Source organism: Microcaecilia unicolor, chromosome 11 (genome assembly GCF_901765095.1).
Source record: "Microcaecilia unicolor chromosome 11, aMicUni1.1, whole genome shotgun sequence".
Lineage (NCBI taxonomy): Eukaryota > Metazoa > Chordata > Amphibia > Gymnophiona > Siphonopidae > Microcaecilia > Microcaecilia unicolor.
In genome coordinates, this window is record NC_044041.1 from 94413931 (window position 1) to 94433767 (window position 19837).

At 46.9% G+C, this 19837-nt stretch overlaps 1 protein-coding gene across 1 annotated transcript in view; it reads right to left on the reverse strand.

Moving 5' to 3' along the window:
• The window catches only part of INSR (insulin receptor), a 428464-nt gene extending 408905 nt beyond the window's left edge, over nucleotides 1-19559 (reverse strand). The window contains exon 1 of the mRNA XM_030218585.1: nucleotides 19460-19559. Coding sequence (XP_030074445.1) covers nucleotides 19460-19532 — 73 coding nt within the window. The 5' untranslated portion in view covers nucleotides 19533-19559. The remainder of the gene's footprint in view (nucleotides 1-19459) is intronic.
• Between the last annotated feature and the right edge of the window lie 278 nt (nucleotides 19560-19837).

The following is a 19837-nucleotide window of genomic DNA, read 5'->3' on the forward strand; positions in this document are numbered from 1 at the left end:
TTTACTGTTAGTCACACTGGATTAATGTGGGGTTTAAATGTCAAAATAAATTTATCTATGCTTGTGTGCGCCCCCGCCCATATGATCATCCCACCTGCAAAGTACACATCACTGAATATTAGCACATATTTACAGAATTGTGCATATCCAAAAACTTTTTAAACTTACACACGTAAATTACTACAATACTGGCATTCCCACATGATCTGGCCACTTAAATCTAGGCAGCTTCTTATACAGAACTTCTCCTAAATAATCAAAATACTGTATGGACTGTTAGCCTGCAACCTAATTTGCATGTTAACTTGTACTGCGTGTTCTTGCACCAAGGGACAGTTTCACTGAGCTGCATTAACCAGTTAGCATGCGACAGGTCATCTAAAAAATCTGACGAAAAAAAACATGAAACATAACTAGCCTGAAGTCAGGAGAGGTAGTGACACTGTTCTTATTCCACTAAGGCTGGGGCTTAATGTGAAACAATTCTGTAGCTAATCTAGTTTCAGGCCTTCTAACAGTTCAGTCAGTTCTTAGTACTGAAGGACTTACTAATTACTGGACACTAGAACAACTAAATACCCTTCAACCCCTTCCTGGATTTTAACTGTAGTTTCCCAAGGCTCTGTTTACATTTTTGGTCATTCCTTAAAAATCAGAATCTGCCACCATGGCATCAATTATGTTGCACTTTCCACCTTGGAAAAATCAGGAAGTCTGGAGGGTAGAAACTTCAAAAATCCAAGATTTGCACACAAATCAGAGGATGAGCAAGACTACTTCAACTGCTGGTCTACAAGATAGCGAAGATAGTTACCGGTAGCAGGTATTCTCAGAGGACAGCAGGCTGATTGTTCTCGCATGTGGGTCGACGTCCGCGTCGGTCCAGGAATTGGCATTTTGCAAGCAAAATATTAAAAAAAGGTTTTTCCAGTCTTCTGGCACGATTGCAGCGCGCCCCATGCATGTGCAGACTGATTTCCCGCCCATCGCGTGAACACGTTCCCTCAGTTAAATCAAAAAGCATAAAAAGAAGCAAATAACTCCAATTTGTGAGAACAATCAGCCTGCTGTCCTCAGAGAATACCTGCTATAGGTAAGTATCTTCGCTTTCTCCGAGGACAAGCAGGCTGCTTGTTCTCACATGTGGGGTACCCATAGCAACCAGGCTCACTCAAAACAATGAACATTGGTCAATTGGGTCTCGCAACGGCGAGGACATAACAACTAACTAGGAGTGCAGCCTGGAACAGAACAAAAATGGGTCTAGGGGGGTGGAGTTGGATTCTAAACCCCGAACAGATTCTGCAGCACCGACTGCCCAAACCGACTGTCGCGTCGGGTATCCTGCTGAAGCCCGCAGTAGTGAGATGTGAACGAGTGGACTGATGACCAGGTTGCAGCCTTGCAAATCTCTTCAATGGAGGCTGACTAAGTGAGCCACTGACACAGCCATGGCTCTAACATTATGAGCCGTGACATGGCCCTCTAGAGTCAGCCCAGCTTGGGCATAAGTGAAGGAAATGCAATCTGCTAGCCAACTGGAGATTGTGCATTTTCCGATGGCAACTCCCCTCCTGTTGGGATCGAAACAAACTGGGCGGACTGTCTGAAGGGCTTTGTCCACTCCACTTAAAACGCCAATGCTCTCTTGCAGTCCAAGGTATGCAAACTGCTTTCGCCAGGGCGGGTATGAGGACGGTGAAAGAATGTTGGCAAGACAATTGACTGGTTCAAATGGAACTCCGACACCACCTTTGGCAGGAACTTAGGGTGCGTGTGGAAGACTACTCTGTTGTGATGAAATTTGATATAAGGTGCATGTACTACCAAGGCTTGAAGCTCACTGACTCTATGAGCTAAAGTAACAGCCACCAAGAAAATGACCTTCCAGGTCAAGTACTTCAGATGGCAGGAATTCAGTGACTCAAAAGGAGCTTTCATCAGCTGGATGAGAACGACATTGAGATCCCATGACACTGGTGGAGGTTTGATAGGGGGCTTTGACAAAAGCAAACTTCTCACAAAGTGAACAACTAAAGACTGTCCAGAGATAGGCTTACCCTCTACACAGCGATGAAAAGCACTAATCACACTAAGGTGAACTCTTACGGAGTTGGTCTTGAGACCAGACTCTGACAAGTGTAGAAGATACTCAAGCAGGGTCTGTGTAGGACAAGAAAGAGGATCTAGGGCCTTGCTGTCACACCAGATGGCAAACCTCCTCCATTTGAAAGAGTAAGACCTCTTTGTGGAATCTCTTCTGGAAGCAAGCAAGACTCGGGAGACACCCTCTGAAAGACTCAAGGAGGCAAATTCTAAGCTCTCAACATCCAGGCTGTGAGAGCCAGAGACTGGAGGTTGGGATGTAGAAGCAACCCCTCGTTCTGAGTGATGAGGGTTGGAAAACAGTCCAATCTCCACGGTTCTTCGGAGGACAACTCCAGAAGAAGAGGGAACCAAATCTGACGCGGCCAGAAGGGTACAATCAGGATCATGGTTCCGCAGTCTTGCTTGAGTTTCAGCAAAGTCTTCCCTACTAGAGGTATGGGAGGATACTTATACAGAAGGCCTGCCCCCCAATGTAGGAGAAAGGCATCTGACGCTAGTCTGTCGTGGGCCTGAAGCCTGGAACAGAACTGAGGGACCTTGTGATTGATCTGAGTGGCAAAAAGACCCACCGAGGGGGTGCCCCATGCTCGGAAGATCTTGCGGACTATGCCCATGTTCAGTGACCACTCGTGATGTTGCATTATCCCGCTCAACCTGTCAGCCAGACTGTTGTTTATGCCCGCTAGATAAGTGGCTTGGAGAAACATCCTGTGACGGCAAGCCCAAAGCCACATCTGGATGGCTTCCTGACACAGAGGGCAAGATCCGGTGCCCCCCTGCTTGTTGGTGTAAAACATGGCAACTTGATTTAAGATTACTCGGTTGGACAGCCAATCTCTGAAAGCCTTAAAGAGCGTTCCAGATCGCTCTTAATTCTAGGAGGTTGATCTGCAGACCTCTTTCCTGAAAGGACCAGGCTCCCTGAGTGTGGAGCCCATCTACATGAGCTCCCCACCCTAGGAGAGATGCATCCATCGTCAGCACTTTCCGTGGCTGAGGAACTTAAAATGGTCAAACTGGATCGAATCGTCCACCACTGAAGAGAATTCCGAAAGTTGGTGGACAGTTGGATTACATTCTCTAGGTTCCCTGCAGCTTGAAACCACTGGGAAGCTAAGGTCCACTGAGCTGATCTCATATGTAGACGTGCCATGGGCATTACATGAACTGTGGAGGCCATGTGTCCCAGAAGTCTCAACATATGCTGAGCCATGACCTGCCGAGATGCTCGAACCATGGACACCAGGGACAGAAGGTAGTCCGCCCTTGCCTTGGGGAGATAAGCTCGAGCTGTCTGAGTGGTCAACAGAGCTCCAATTAATTCCAATTTTTGGACTGGGGTGAGATGGAACTTTATGGGATAATTTATGACAAACCCCAGTAGCTCCAGCACCTGAATAGTCATTCGCATGGACTCCAGAGCACCTTCCTTTGAGGTGCTCTTCACCAGCCAATCGTCAAGATAAAGGAACACATGCACTCCCAGTCTGCGTAGCGACACTGCGACTACAGCTAGGCATTTTGTAAATACTCTGGGCACAGACACCAGGCCAAAAGGCAGAACACAGTACTGAAAGTGCTGTGTCCCTAGCCGAAATCGAAGATTCTTCCTGTGAGCTAGAAGTATCAAAATGTGTGTGTAAACATCCTTTAAGTCCAGAAAGCATAGCCAATCGTTTTCCTGAATCATGATGGGAAGAAGGGTGCCCAGGGAAACCATCCTGAACTTTTCTCGACTAAGAAATTTGTTCAGGGCCCTTAGATCTAGGATGGGATGCATCCCCCCTGTTTTCCTTTGCACAAGGAAGTACCTGGAATAGAATCCCAGCCCCTCTTCACCTGGTGGAACGGGTTCGACCACTTGGACCTGTAGAAGGGCGGAGAGTTCCTCTGCAAGTACCTGCTTGTGCTGGGAGCTGTAGGACTGAGCTCCCGGTGGGCAATTTGGAGGCTTGGATTCCAGATTGAGGGTGTATCCTAACAGGAAAATTTGAAGAACCCACCTTTGGTGAAAAAACATTAACTTTCCCCCAACCGGCAAGTTGTCCGGTACGGAGACGTTTACTGAGGCTATGTTGAACTGGAGCCAGTCAAAAGCCCGTCCCTTGCTTTTGCTGGGGAGCCGCAGTGGCCTTAGGCATGCGCTGGGACTGAGCCTGGGCAGGCTGCCGAGAAGCAGAAGTGTACCTACGCCTAGCATTGGAATAGGGAGCACTCCTCTTCCCCAAGAAAAACCTCCTAGACGAGGAGGTAGTAGCAGAAGACGCGCGGCGGGAGAGAGAATCCATAGCATCATTGTGCTTCTTGATCTGGTCAACAAAATCCTCTACTTTCTCACCAAAAAGGTTATCCCCCCCCCCCCCCCCCCACCAAGGAACATCCGCCATCCGCTGCTGGACCGAATGATCCAGGTCAGAGACACGCAGCCGTGAGAGTCTGTGCATCACTATACCTTGGGCAGTGATCCTGGATGCTACATCAAAAGTATTGAATGCACTCCTGGCAAGGAATTTTCGACACGCCTTCTGCTGCCTGACTACCTGGCAAAAATGCTCGGCTTGCTCCGGGAGTGCATAAAACCAAGCTGGACAGTTGCCTCACCGAGTTCCACAAGTGGACGCTCGTGAAGAGCTGGTATGTCTGGATCTTGGCAGCGAGCATAGCGGCCTGATACGTCTTCCTCCCAAAAGAGTCCAAGATCCTAGATTCTCTGCCTGGGGGCGCCGAGGCATAGTCCCTAGTGCTCTTGGCTCTTTTGAGGGCGGAGTCCACCACCATGGAATTGTGAGGTAGCTGAGACCTCATCAATCCAGGTTCACCGTTGATCCGATATTGGGATTCAGCTTTTTTCGGGATCATGGGATTAGACAGAGGGACGACCAGTTTCACATAAGGACTTCCTTCAGTACGTTATGCAAAGGAGCCATTGCAGCCTCTCTAGGCGGAGAAGGATAATCCAGAACCTCGAGCATCTCAGCCCTGGGCTCATCGTCAACCTCCATAGGGAAGGGAATAGCCGCAGCCATTTCCCTGACAAAGGAGGTAAAAGGATAGACTCTCCGGTGGAGAAAGTCTCCTTTCTGGTGGAGGGGAAGGTTCAGAGGGAATCCCATAGGACTCCTCAGAAGAAAAGTACCTGGGATCTTCCTCTTCCTCCCACAATGTTCATCTTCAGTATCAGACAAGACATCCCTCAGAGCAGTCCGAAACTGAGCCTGCCTTAACGCCGAGGAACGACGTCCTCGACGGCGGTGCCGAGAAGTCGACAACCGCATGGACTCCAGTGAAACTTCCTCCACTAATGTCGAAGGGGAGTCGACCTGGGTGGCAGGCGACACCGAGGTTGGGGACCTCACCACAGGCGAAGGGCCAGATGCCACTGCAGCAGACTGTACGGAAGGCACAAGCACCCCCAACACCGAAGCAGACTTGCGCAGCAAACCTTCCAGAAGCTCTGGAATCAGGACCCTGATGCGCTCGTCAAGAGCCGCTGTCGGACAAGGCTGTGGGGTCGGTAAAGTGGCAGAATCTGCCAAGGCTCGGGAGGAGATACTGGGCTGCCAGAAGACCGACGCATCAGCACCTCCTGTATAGAGGGGGAGCGATCCTCTCAGTGTCGACGCTTCTCGGGTGCTGATTCCCTTGATGCCCCGGAGCTCCCAGCACCGCGTGTTGAAGGAGAACAATGACGGTGCTTCTTCGCCTTCGCTCGACGCCCTTCATCGAGACTCCTCAGTACCGAGGACATGGAATCCTCACGCCTCCTGGGGGCCGGGTCCGACGAAGGTCGGTCCCGGGGGGGCCTGCACAACAGGAGGCCTCGAGGCAGGTGGAAACCCACTCGATGCCTCACTGCTCCCAGCATGAATTGGTCTTTCAGCAGCCATTACCTCCACTCCTGACGTCAATGCTTCCCTCAATATCAACGACACCAACCTCGGTACCGATGTCGAAGGACCAGACCAAGCCCCAAAAAGCTCATCTTGTTGGGGCTTCTCGAGACGCTTGGGTCCGTTTCTTCATATGAAGACACAGACTACAAGCGGCTGGGCTAAGGTCGGGCCCAAGGCACTGGATACACTAGGCGTGGGTATCGGTACCTGAGATGGACCGGTTGCACCGAGTGCAACGTTTGAAGCCACTGGGACTCTTCGATGACATAGAAGGAAAAACAGCTTCGGCTAAATCAAAAGACGCGATTGTGCCTGTTAAAAGAAGGCACAAAAATATGGGGGGAAAACCCCGGCCGCATCGAAAAAGAAAGGAAACCTGATTTTTTTTTCCTTTTATTATCGTTTTAAAAAGAAGAGAGAGTACCTTTTACTTTTGTTTTTTTTCTCCCTTTTAATCAAAAAAACAAAGACTCTCTCCTGGGCCTGAGAGGAGCAGCGAAATAAAACACCGCAACTCTACGCGAAGAAAAAACAACTGAGGGAACGCGTTCACGTGACAGGTGGGAAATCAGTCCGAGCATGCACGGTGCGCGCGAGCCAGAAGACTCTGGCCTTTTTTTATATTTTGCTTGCAAAATGCCGATTCCTGGGCCGACGCTGACTTCAACCCACATGTGAGAACAAGCAGCCTGCTTGACCTTGGAGAATTTTAAAGCCTTCACAGCAACCACTCCAGCAGATAATCATCATGCTAGATTACTGTAACTTTTCAAGGGGTAAAGGATTTGATATATTGCCTGTGGTACAGCCAAAGCAAATTTTATGGTATAGTCAGGCTCATAGTTTAAATTTTATACCCGGGGAAATGGAGGGTTAAGTAATTTGAACAGGGTCATATGGAGCTGCAATGGGTACTGAACCCAGTTCCACAGATTCTCAGCCCACTTCTCCCCCAACCAGCCAAGCCTGAACCATGAGGGACGCAGGGACATGTATAGACTCACCGCAGGGCCTGGCTTACAAGTAAATAGGGGCTGAAGAGTAGGTCACTGTGTGAAAAACAAGTCACTCAGTCATAAGGCCGGCTCTGCCTCTAACCAGTCTGAATAAATGTGCACTGCACATCTAACTTATGCAACTCTCTCTCTTCTACATTCACTGTGCATATCTTGAAAACTGAAAAAGTTCAGATGCTTCCGAGGGGTTGATTGAGACCCATGAGAAAGCAGTCTCCCAGACTGTCACATTTCAGTGACAGATGAAGCTTAAGTCCCTGGGGCCCCTGCATATTTCGATGGTGCCTACCGCTCAATCTTCACTGACTTGGCCATTAAGGGGGTAATTTACTAAGCTGCTAAAATATTGCATTTTACCTCAGCTTAGTTTACCATCGGCAACACCAATCAGCAGGTTGTGGCTCCTCCGAGCAAAGGAATAACACCATTTGTGATAAAACTCGCAGGATGCATTATTCTGCTTTTTGACAGCAACAGTCCGATGCTCCAAGGCAGCCATTCTTAAAGGGGCCGGCGCTGTCAAACAGACACAGGGTCCAGCGGTTCCCCTCCCCCCCAGGATATCCTCCACCTCCCCAAAGAGAGAAGTGACCACATGTTTATTCCCCACACCCACACCTGTTGGTCCCACCTGCCCTCCAAGATCCCCCCCCCTTCTCTTGTAAGCCCCCCTCAGAACTACCTTCAGTAAGCATTGGTGGTCTACAGTCATGAGACAGAAGTGATCCCCAATCACTCCTGTTCCTGTGACGTTGGGGTCAAAATGGCACCCATGACCACTAGTACTACAGGATTAGGTTGCCATAAGGGCAAAAGGCTCTTGAGCACTTAGGATTAGATTCTATATATGGCACCTGAAAAATCTAGAGAGAATAAATGTCCACCTAAGCGTATTCTATAAGCAGTGCCTACATTTAGGCACTTGATATCCCAGTGCCTAGAACTACATGCATCCATTTAAATGCATGTGGCGTAAATACCGGCATGTAGATTTAGGCTCAGAGGGGCATATTCTATAACAGTGCATGTACATTTTGGAAAGCCCATTTCTCTGCCTATAACCACGCCCATTTTTGGCTCCATGCATTAGAATTTAGGCATTCTGTGTTACAGAATACTGTTAGCGAGTTATGCATATAAATTCTAATTATTGCCAATTAGTGACCATTATTGCTTGTTAAGTGCAGTTAAAAGTGCTGATTGGCTTGTTAAGCCACGCGCATTGTTATAGAACACACTTCGATTTCAGCACGGAATGCTAGGCGTGATATATACAATCCCGGGATTAAATGTATCTTCTGGAGGGGGAGGGAATTTGAGAGGTTTGGCAGCACCAGCCCTTTTAAGATGACGCCCAAAAGCTCTGGGTCACATGTTGGCAGCCCAATGCTCCTTTTCTCTGGAATAAATTAAGCACAAGCTCATTTGATTTACATAATAATGAGGAGTTTTGCATGCATTTGCATGTTTCACATATTATTATGCACCCTGCGGTACCTTAAATTAAAATGCATTACAGTAACATAGCACATGATTTTGCCATTTAATGTGCATGTCAGTAACTACCCCTGATACTTCAGAAACACTTCCACAATCCTCATAATGACTTTAGAAAGTCCTTGGAAGTGATTTTTAACAGCTAACAAATTAACTTCTATGATTCTGGGAGTAACAATGTAGAATGAGAAATATGAACATGCAAGTTTATCTCAGTTTCAGAGTCAATAAATTGAAAGGACGTGCTCCCATTACGACTGCAAATGTGAGAAAGGCATTTGTTTCCCAGAGTCCCTTTGCATCCCACAGATACCTGCACTTCCACTTAGCATAGACTAATTCACCTGTTAACCTGTGTTAACAGGTTTTAGTGCACACAAGAATTTGGTGGGCACAAAAGTAGTTATGTCATCTTCAAAGGCTTAACATAAACTAAAGTGCTGAATGCACCTGGAAGTAAATGGCCCCACCTCAAACCATCCACTATGCTAACTTCCCAATTCAGAATCTTGAATGGCAACTCGATTTATTTTGTGGTTTTGTCAGCTAAAACAAGGTCACACCCAGGCGGATAGATATGATCTTTTTTTTTCGGTGCTCTATTCTCTGAAGAGAAGACCTATAAAAGCAGGATGTACTTGTAAAAGCAGTTTTAGAACAAAAATGCTCAGAATCAGAGAAAAGGCCAGGACAGATAATCCCTGCCACCAGTGAGGAGGTACAAAGATACTCACCTGTCAAAATGAGGACTCTGAACAGAGGACAAGCTTAATAGTAACCTAAGCAATTCCTCTTTCCCATCTTATGAACTCCCTCCCCCCAGCCCCAAGGAACAATCATGTATTTGGAAGTCATTTGCATTGTTTCTACACATCACAACCCCTTGCTGAAACACATCTTAAAGCATGCAGGATGCATCTCTTACAGAGAAAAGTTAGGAAGTAATTTCTTTTGGGTTCATGTTTAGTCCTCCTCTCCTACACAATCAACCTTTTTTTATTTCCATATCAAGGAGATATTGATGTTTTAACCTTTCCTTCCCTTCCAAGCTGTTACAAGCAGTGATTCTGTTTAGTCACCATTTCAAATTCCAATCCATAAAGAGGCCAGTTTGGGTAGGCAAGTGGATGATCCTAGTCTAGAACATTCATACAGCTCAATGGTGAGACATCATCTGGAGTAGAGAGTTGCACGGGGACAGAAATCTTACCCATCCCCGCCCGTCCCTGATGGAATCTTACCCGTCCCCACCCATCCCCACTGGAATCTTACCCATCCCCACCCATCCCCGCAAAAATTTAAACCATCCCAACCCGTCCCCGCAAGAATTTAACCCATACCCACCCATCCCCATAAGAATTTAATAGTACATAAAAGAAAGTTCCAGTCAGCTCCCTCAGTCTCTCTCTGGATTTGAGCCACAGCACTGTAGGCAAGGAAGGAACGGAAGTTGGAACTTGGAACACTCTGGTGCGCACATGTAAGATTTGTCTCTGCTTCACTGGCAGTGTGTGCTGAGAGGTCGCCACATGCATGCGCCAGTAGGTCAAGTGACATCTGATTCTCGTGCCTGTGTCAGAGCTGAGGTCTGTGCACCAGCCTGGGAGCAAAGAGGATTAATAGTAACATAGTAAGTGACAGCAAATAGACTTGAACGGTCCATCCACTCTGCCCAATAGTCACACTCATGATCAATTCATCATTAAATCAATGAGTGTGATATTATATACTTGATTATGGTCTTTCTTTCGTGTTTCTGGAACAAAGACCACAAAAGACTATCTGGCCCCATCCTTATGTTCCAACTGCTGGAGTTGCCATCAAAGCCCACTCCAGCCTATTCATGTTCTCATTTGTGGGACACAGACCATAAAAGTCTGTCCAGCACTGTCCTCATGTTCCAGCCACTGAAGTTGCTGCCTAAGCCCTTTCCAGCCCATCCTACACCAGATTGCCATGTATGAGACACAGATCATACAAGTCTGCCAGGTATCAGCTCTAGTTCATCACAGCCAGAGTCGCCAACTAAGTGTCACTTGACATAGCCACACACATGCAGCCATTTAAGGTTAGCCCGCCTTTTTGAATTCCGTCATCATTTGTGACTCTACCACCTCCTTAATGGAAGACTTTCCACATTTATGCTGTTAAAGCAAGGAAGAAGAGGAGGAGGAGGAGGAGGAGACAGCACTCAAATAAATTGGTATTCGGTAGATGAGAGGCTGGTGCAGGTGCAGCTTACACTTCCACGGGAAGCCCACAGAACTGGTTCCATCCCCGAGGGAACCCCGCAGGAACTGCCTCCGTCCCCGCGGGAACCCCGCAGAACTGCTTCCATCCCCGCGGGAACCCCTCAGGAACTGCCTCCGTCCCTGCGGGAATCCCGCGGGTTCCGCGGGATTCCCGCGGGGACGGAAGCCGTGCAGCTCTCTAATCTGGAGTACTGTGTCCATTTCTGGAGGCTGTACCTCCAACAGAAGATTGTGGAGATAGTCCAGTCCAGTGTAGAGCTATCAAAACAGTTTGGGGTCTGAACTGAGAGCTCCTGAGTGAGATTTAAGAACCTAAATATGTATATCCTGGAGTGGGGGAGGTGCAACCACAATCTTCGAGGGCCACAACCCAGTCAGAGGTTTTCAAAATTCCCATAATGAATATGCATGTACTGCTTTTATGGTATGGAAATAGATCTCGTGCATACTCATTGTGGAAATTTTGAAAACCTCTGACTGGGTTGTGGCCCTTGAGAATTGTGATTCAGATTTTCAGGATTACCACAGTGAACATGCGCGAGATATATGTGTATGTCCTGGAGACTCACTGTATGTAAATCTCTTTCATGCATTTTCACTGTAGTAATCCGGAAGACCTAACTGCCTAGGTGTGGCTCCAGGACAGGGTTGAGAAGCATTGTCCTGGAGAAGAGGCAAGAGAGAGATGAGATATGATAAAGAAATTCAAATGCCTTAAAGATATTAATAACAAGCAGGAGAGGAGACTTTTTTCTACAAAGGGAAGTTCTGGAGCCTAATATCATGACCCCTGCTCTAGAAGACAGACTGAGGAGCATCCTAAGGAAGACAGAGCTCCAAGTGGTGACAGATGCAGCTAGAACATATCCTTGCAACACGGATGGGAATAATTAGTTGTTTTCTGCTTGCATCTACCAGGGGCGTAGCCAGACTTTGAGGTGGAGGGGGCCAGAGCCCCAAGTGAGGCCCCCTCCCTGCCACTCCCCACCGCTGCTGCTGCTGCTATACATTCTTTGGCTGGCAGGGATCCCCAACCCCCGCCAGCTGAAGCACGTTTTCCAGCACTGGTCTCTGGCGCCACCACATTTCTTGCCCTGCTCTCTCTTCCTCTTATGTCTGGTCCAGCATGCTCGTTTTAATTAAATTTAGCATGCATGTATGCTCAGTTTCACTAAAATGTGTGTGCTGGATGTGAGGGGAAGAGAAAGCAGGGCAGGAAACACGGCAGCGGCGGAGACCAACACTGGAAAAAAAAAAGCTTCAGATGGCGGGGGTTGCGGACCCCCACTAGCCAAACCAGGGGCACAGATCCAGTTTTAAGGGGCCCAGGCCCCCGTGGCCCCCTGTAACTACCCGCCACTGGCATCTACTATGTTTCCACAGATAACATAAAAGGCATAAGAAGGAAACATTTAAAAGGCATTTTGAAGTGCAGAGTTCTAGTAAATATATTAGACCCAGATAAACTGAAATTTTACCATCTCCACTCAACACCCTCCCCCAATCTAAGAAAATTTAACAATTATGTTGATGGAGACTATTTAAAAAAAAGGATCATGTCAGCCTGCTAAAAATGAAGTGTGTTAAAGAAGACAGCAAGAGTTTCTGGCTAGGAAGTGATAGATTTGGTAGATGAGCAAGTTTTTCAAGATCCTAGATCTTTTTCATATGGCACCTCTAAAATCTGACATTCCCCAGAGTTACCAACTGACCTTCTTCTTCCAGGGCTGGTCTCTACTGGGCATCCTGCCAAAGATGGCGTTGGGGGAAAGGGGTCCAACCAGGGACACTTCCTTAGGTGGTCACACCTCTCCTTAAGAAGCCTTCACTCGACCCTACTTGTCCCTCTAATTACCGAGCCATCTCCCTCCTTCCTTTTCTCTCCAAATTACTTGAGCGTGCTGTTCACCGCCGCTGCCTTGATTTTCTCTCCTCACATGCTATTCTTGACCCACTACAATCTGGTTTTCGCCCTCTCCACTCAACCGAAACTGCGCTTACTAAAATCTCCAATGACCTATTACTGGCTAAATCCAGAGGTCAATATTCCATCCTCATTCTTCTTGATCTTTCCGCTGCTTTTGACACTGTCGATCACAGCATACTTCTCGATACCCTGTCCTCACTTGGATTCCAGGGCTCTGTCCTTTCCTGGTTCTCTTCCTACCTCTCCCTCCGCACCTTTAGTGTTCACTCTGGTGGATCCTCTTCTACTTCTATCCCTCTGCCTGTCGGCATACCTCAGGGTTCTGTTCTTGGTCCCCTCCTCTTTTCTATCTACACTTCTTCCCTTGGTTCATTAAGCTCATCCCATGGCTTTTCCTACCATCTCTATGCTGATGACTCCCAAATCTACCTTTCAACCCCTGATATCTCACCTTGCATCCAAACCAAAGTTTCAGCGTGCTTGTCTGACATTGCTGTCTGGATGTCTCAACGCCACCTGAAATTAAATATGACCAAAACTGAGCTTCTCATTTTCCCCCCCAAACCCACCTCCCCGCTCCCCCCGTTTTCTATTTCTGTTGATGGCTCTCTCATTCTCCCTGTCTCCTCAGCTCGAAACCTTGGGGTCATCTTTGACTCTTCTCTCTCCTTCTCTGCTCATATCCAGCAGATTGCCAAGACCTGTCGTTTCTTTCTTTACAACATCTTTTATAACATCCGTAAAATCCGCCCCTCTTTCCGAGCACTCTACCAAAACCCTCATCCACACCCTTGTCACCTCTCGTTTAGACTACTGCAATCTGCTTCTTGCTGGCCTCCCACTTAGTCACCTCTCCCCTCTCCAGTCGGTTCAAAACTCTGCTGCCCGTCTCATCTTCCGCCAGGGTTGCTTTACTCATACTACCCCTCTCCTCAAGACCCTTCACTGGCTCCCTATCCGTTTTCGCATCCTGTTCAAACTTCTTCTACTAACCTATAAATGTACTCACTCTGCTGCTCCCCAGTATCTCTCCACACTCGTCCTTCCCTACACTCCTTCCCGTGCACTCCGCTCCATGGATAAATCCTTCTTATCTGTTCCCTTCTCCACTACTGCCAACTCCAGACTTCGCGCCTTCTGTCTCGCTGCACCCTATGCCTGGAATAAACTTCCTGAGCCCCTACATCTTGCCCCATCCTTGGCCACCTTTAAATCTAGACTGAAAGCCCACCTCTTTAACATTGCTTTTGACTCGTAACCACTTGTAACCACTCGCCTCCACCTACCCTCCTCTCTTCCTTCCCGTTCACATTAATTGATTTGATTACTTTATTTATTTTTTGTCTATTAGATTGTAAGCTCTTTGAGCAGGGACTGTCTTTCTTCTATGTTTGTGCAGCGCTGCGTTCGCCTTGTAGCGCTATAGAAATGCTAAATAGTAGTAGTAGGCCCCTATGCCATACAGGGCTCCAAGTCTGCTGAAACTGAAGGAGGTACAGTCTGCTAGTGGGGCTTTGGGGTTCCATCTCAAATTTCTGCCCTGGGTCCCAACATGTACAACATTGACCCTGCATCCTACACCTGGATGTACTTATGGAATTGCCTTTAAAATAAATGAAGATGTCTGTTCCCACGCAGGACAACTGGAGTCAAAAAGCTAGATGCCTACCATTTTCAGCTTCCTTTGAACTGAGGAATTACCCTAGAACATGCCATGTTCTCCTTTTCTCCTCAGTCTCATCCACCCACTGACAATAAAACAGAAGAGAAGGCTGAAGAATGTTAACAATATCGGCCAGAGCATACCTAGCTTGGCCATTCTCAAGGTCAGGACAGTGAATCAATGCACTTTGTTTCTCTATGGTACATATCATGGGTGTCCTACTATTTTTCTCCACATCTCCCTGTATCCCTCAAGGTGCTGATAGACTTGTCATAGCAGGGAAACTCAGTTGTTTTGGTTGCCATCACTCCTCAGGCTCTTTTTTCTTTACGAACCAAGCCACAACCACATATGGAAACAGCAGGGCAGGGAAGGACAGGACTCAACTTGGCCTTGCAGGGATAGATGGAACTGGCCAAGCTTGCAGCTAGATCCAATGCTGTGGCCCAGAAATTATCCACATGGCAAAGGTTATTTATAGGAACAGCTGTAGGGATGACAACCAAGTGAGCAGTAATAGAAACTAAACTAGAGAAGTGTAACTGGCATAGGTCGTGTGGGAATGACAGGAACTTTTGATGCTATGGTATCACTCGTAACTGTTATAGTCAGGCAGGGCAAGTTCTTTTGGTTAACGTCAAGGTGGCTCTTAACATTTGTTTCCTGGGTACAGCCATATCAAGGTTTGTACCAAGGGGGAGGGAGTTTCTCTTTCACAGAGAAGGGAAAATATTTTGATTTATCTCACACCATTTTTCAGGAGTAGCTCAAGGCATATTACATTCAGGTACAGTAGATATGTTCCTGTTCCCAGAAGACTTACAATCTAACCCCCCTGTTTATAAAGCCACGCTAGCGGCTGCCTCGCAGCATTACCAACACAGCCCATTCAAAGTGTCAGCAGTACTGCACCACCAACCCTAATAAACAGGGGCCTAAGTTTGTATCCGAGGCAATAAAAGATTAATTGTCTTCCCCTAGATCACAAGCAGCAACAGTGGGATTTTAACCCCCAACTTCCCTAATTTTGAGCCTGCTGCTCTAACCACTAAACTACTCCACTGCTGTGTTTGTAGCAGCTCCCAGTATTATCAATGCCCTGTGCTCTTTACTGCCACTGCTTATCAAGTGTCCTAAGGTAATAGGTCTTGCTAAATCAAATGGTTTTCACCCAATATATTAAACATCCCAAGAAAAGCAAGGAGTGGAGGAGTGTCCTAGTGGTTAGAGCAAAGGTCTTGAAATCCAGAGGTGGCCGGTTCAAATCCCACTACTGCTCCTTGTGATCTTGGGCAAGTCACTTAACCCTCCATTGCCTCAGCTACAAACTTAGATTGTGAGCCCTCCTGGGACAGAGAAATATCCAGCGTACCTGAATGTAACTCACCTTGAGCTACTACTGAAAAAGGTGTGAGCAAAATCCAAATAAATACATTTGATTTTAGTAAGACAGAAGTAGTAAACTAGGCCATCTGATGAGCAGTGGCAGTGAAGGACACAGGGCATTGGTAATACTGGGGATCACTACAAACACAGCACACAAAGAAGCTCTGGAAGTGCTGGGATGCTACCAGACATACACACACACATGGAGACAGAGAAAGGTAATGATTTTTTTTTTCCTTTGAAAGAGAAAGAAAAACAGTCTGGGAAGAATACTGGCAGAGTCTGGCTTCTAGCTAAGCCTCAATTCCTAACAAATATACCACAGCAGTTACTCCAACCTACAAAAACACTTTGTAGACAAAGACCTCATTAAAGCCCTCTGTCTCCTCTCAACTTTGAGACAATCTGATAATAACCTCCAGAAGGACATGATATGTTGTAACAGCATCTAAAGGACCACAAGGATTGACAACTCAGTATCGCACTGTGTGCAATTAAGTACATCCATAATAATTAATAAAGTTCAGTTCTAATAAAGCCACTAGGACTCTCCGCTCATAAACGATTCCTTCTAGCGCTTTGCTCTCAGAATCAGCATGTGTTTGTACATTTTTCTGATTTGCCTACTTCTAGAGAACCAGGGCTTTTAGGCATCACCGACACAGGTAAACATGACTGCAAATGAGTGTACTGCCACTACTAAACCTTTTGGAAAACAACAAAGGCACCATTGCAGGTCACATTCCGCCCTTATTTTTACAACTGACTGCCAATGCACAAGAGGGCTTCAGGGCAAGAACTACCTAGACTGAGTTGGAAAAGGAACCCCTAGCAGAGGTTTTACTTAAGGGGCTTCATTGGATGCAGCCCAAGCCCTCAACAACATAACCTAATAACTTAAGGCTCCAATGGGAGCAAGTATTTTCTAAGTGGGAAAATAATTAACAGGCACTTTGCTCCCAAAATATTAAACTAAATCTGCTCATTGCAGGGACATAAAACTTAGTATGTGGGCAAAGAAAAGATGCCAGAAATAGAAGGGACATGAGAAAAAGCAGTGGAAGTAAGACAGGGAGCAAGGGCATAAAGGTGGATTTAGCAGCAGAGGCATCAGGATGTTTTGATTATAAGTTTAAGCAGTAACTAAGACATAGGGTTTTGATAGCAGAAATTGTAATAATTTGCACCCAAATATATCCTGCAATGCCGAGGGATCCAGGGAAGAAGTGATGGATTCTTCATGCTCTGGGGCCCTTCATTTAAAACACTTGCAACTGTACCAGGAGATGAAGCAGCAGCAGAGAATTTAGTAGCAACTGCAGCAGCAAAAAAAAAGAGGTAAACAGGTTTTAGCAGCAGCAAATTGCAGGGGATTTAGCATCAGATACAAAGGAGATCAAAGAGAGTTGGGGGTTTGACAGCAAGAGCAAAGAAAGAATTTTTATAGGTAAGAGTGAGAGATAGTAGAGGGGTTGCAGTAAAACAGATAGTATGGGGCTTTTGCGGGAGCTAGAAGGGCAGATTGAAGGTTTAGTAGTAGAGATAGTAAGGGGCTTTTGCTGAAGCCGAGAGGGGCCACTTGAAGGTTTATTAGCAGAGATAGTAAGAGGCTTTTGCTGAAGCTCAGAGGGGCCGCTTGAAGGTTTATTAGCAGAGACAGTAAGGGGCTTTTGCGGAAGCCGAGGAGCAGCTTGAAGGTTTATTAGCAGAGACCGTAAGGGGCTTTTGCGGAAGCCGAGGCGAGGAGCAGCTTGAAGGTTTAGTAGCACAGATAGTAAGGGCTTTTGCGGACGCTGAGGGGCCATGTGAAGGTGTAGCAGCACAGAGAGTATAGGGCTTTTGCGGACGCTGAGGGGCCACGTGAAGGTGTAGTAGCACAGATAGTAAAGGGCTTTTACGGATGCTGAGAGGCCACATGAAGGTGTAGTAGCACAGACAGTACAGGGCTTTTACGGACGCTGAGGGGCCACGTGAAGGTGTAGTAGCACAGATAGTAAAGGGTTTTTGCGGAAGCTGAGGGGCCACGTGAAGGTGTAGTAGCACAGATAGTAAAGGGTTTTTGCGGAAGCTGAGGGGCCACGTGAAGGTGTAGTAGCACAGATAGTAAGGGGCTTTTGCAGAAGCTGAGGGGCCACGTGAAGGTGTAGTAGCACAGATAGCAAAGGGCTTTTGCGGAAGCTGAAGGGCCACGTGAAGGTTTAGTAGTACAGATAGTAAAGGGCTTTTGCTGGAGCTGAGAGGGGCCGCTTGAAGGTTCAGCAGCACAGCTAGTAAAGGGCTTTTGTGGGAGCTGAAAGGGACTGCTTGAAGGTTTAGTAGCAGCGATAGTAAGAGACTTTTTCCGAAGCTGAGAGGAGCCGCTTGAAGGTTTAGTTGCAGAGATCATAAGTGGCTTTTGCGGCAACTGAGAAGGACAGCTTGAAGGTTTAGTAGCAGAGATCATAAGTGGCTTTTGCGGCAACTGAGAAGGACAGCTTGAAGGTTTAGTAGCAGAGATCATAAGTGGCTTTTGCGGCAACTGAGAGGGACAGCTTGAAGGTGTAATAGCAGAGATCATAAGTGGCTTTTGCGGGAACTGAGATGTACAGCTTGAAGGTGTAATAGAGATATCGGGCTCCTTTTACAAAGAAGCCACACTACTGATTAGCAGAACACTGAATGGGAAGACACCCATTCACTTCACATTCAGCGCATGCTAATCGGTAGTATCACTTGGAAAAAGGAGCCCATAGTAAGGGGCTTTTGTGGGAGCTGAGTGTCACGGCTTCAAAATTTAGTAGCAGTAATACTAGCAGAGATAATGTGGGGCTTTTACAGGAAGAGAAGTAGCTTGAGGTTTAGTAGCAGAAATTGTAAGAGTTTCTGGAGCTCAGAAAAGTGGCTTAAGCTTTACCAGCAGTGGATAGTAAAGGGTTTTTCTGGGAGCTGAGAGAAGTAGCTTGGGGTTTAGCAGCACAGATTTAGGGAGGGGAGTAGTGGAGTGGTAGACATCATGGGCTAAGCAAGCCTCATGCTCTTATTGTAATTATTCTTCACCCTACAGATGGAAAACTAAAAGGGGAGGAAGAAATGCATATTACACAGAAACACACAGAAAAATATTAATTCAGAAGGAAGTCGAAATAGGGAAGGAGGGAGACAGCCGAATTTAATTAGTAATAGAAAGAAAACGAAAGGGAAATACACGGCGGACACGCAGAAAATCGAGAGAAAGCCCTCGGGAGCAGCTTCCATCGCCCCTTCCGGCCCCACCGCGCCGCGCTCGTCGCCTCCACGAGCCCGGCGGCGACCGAGGCCCAGGACCCAGAAACCCCTCCTAGGCCCGGGCTAGGCCGCGCTCCTAAACAAGTCGGTTCACTTGTAAACAGAGCAATAAAATAAGCACACATCAGTCAAGAACAAGCAACAAAATAGCAATTCAATCAGCCGGGGGTGGAAGATAAGCAAAGGGAAAGGAGAGGAAAAAAAATCCAAACCCCAATCAAGCCTGTACTGCTTCCCTTTGCAGGCCCCAAAGCCTCCAAAACAAACGGTACGAAGAAGCTATAATACTCATAAAAACAGGCTTGGGGGGGGGGGGGGGGTTATTAGACAAGTCATCATCTGGAAAGATGCAGAGTTGCCAAAAAAGAGAGAAGAAGGAGGTGAAAAAGAAGGAAGCAGCCCTCACAACAAAATTAGTCATAATTGGCATGAAATGGTAACTTGATACTCACTTTCACCGTTTGCCTGGCCGCAGGAAGCCAAAATAAAGGTGGTGAAAAGCAGCACAACCGTCCTCCAGTCCATCCTTCTTGGCTCTTCTTTTGTATTAATACAGAAACAACTCAATTTTAAAAAGAGCTGCCCCCCTTTCTAAATCAATTCCTGGGGGTGGGGGGGCAGTTTAATCAAGTTCTTGCTCTACAGCCCCCAAAATAAAAATAAATCAAAATTAGAAAAAAAAAAACACCTGCCCCCCTCCCTCCCCCCAAAGTTACAGTTTTCTTTCTACTTGCACAATGTTTACTCTTTTCTTTTTTCTTTTTTTATTCCCAGGAGTTATCAACTGTTGAAAAAGGCTCTGTCCATGTTTTCCTAGAAAATAAAATCAA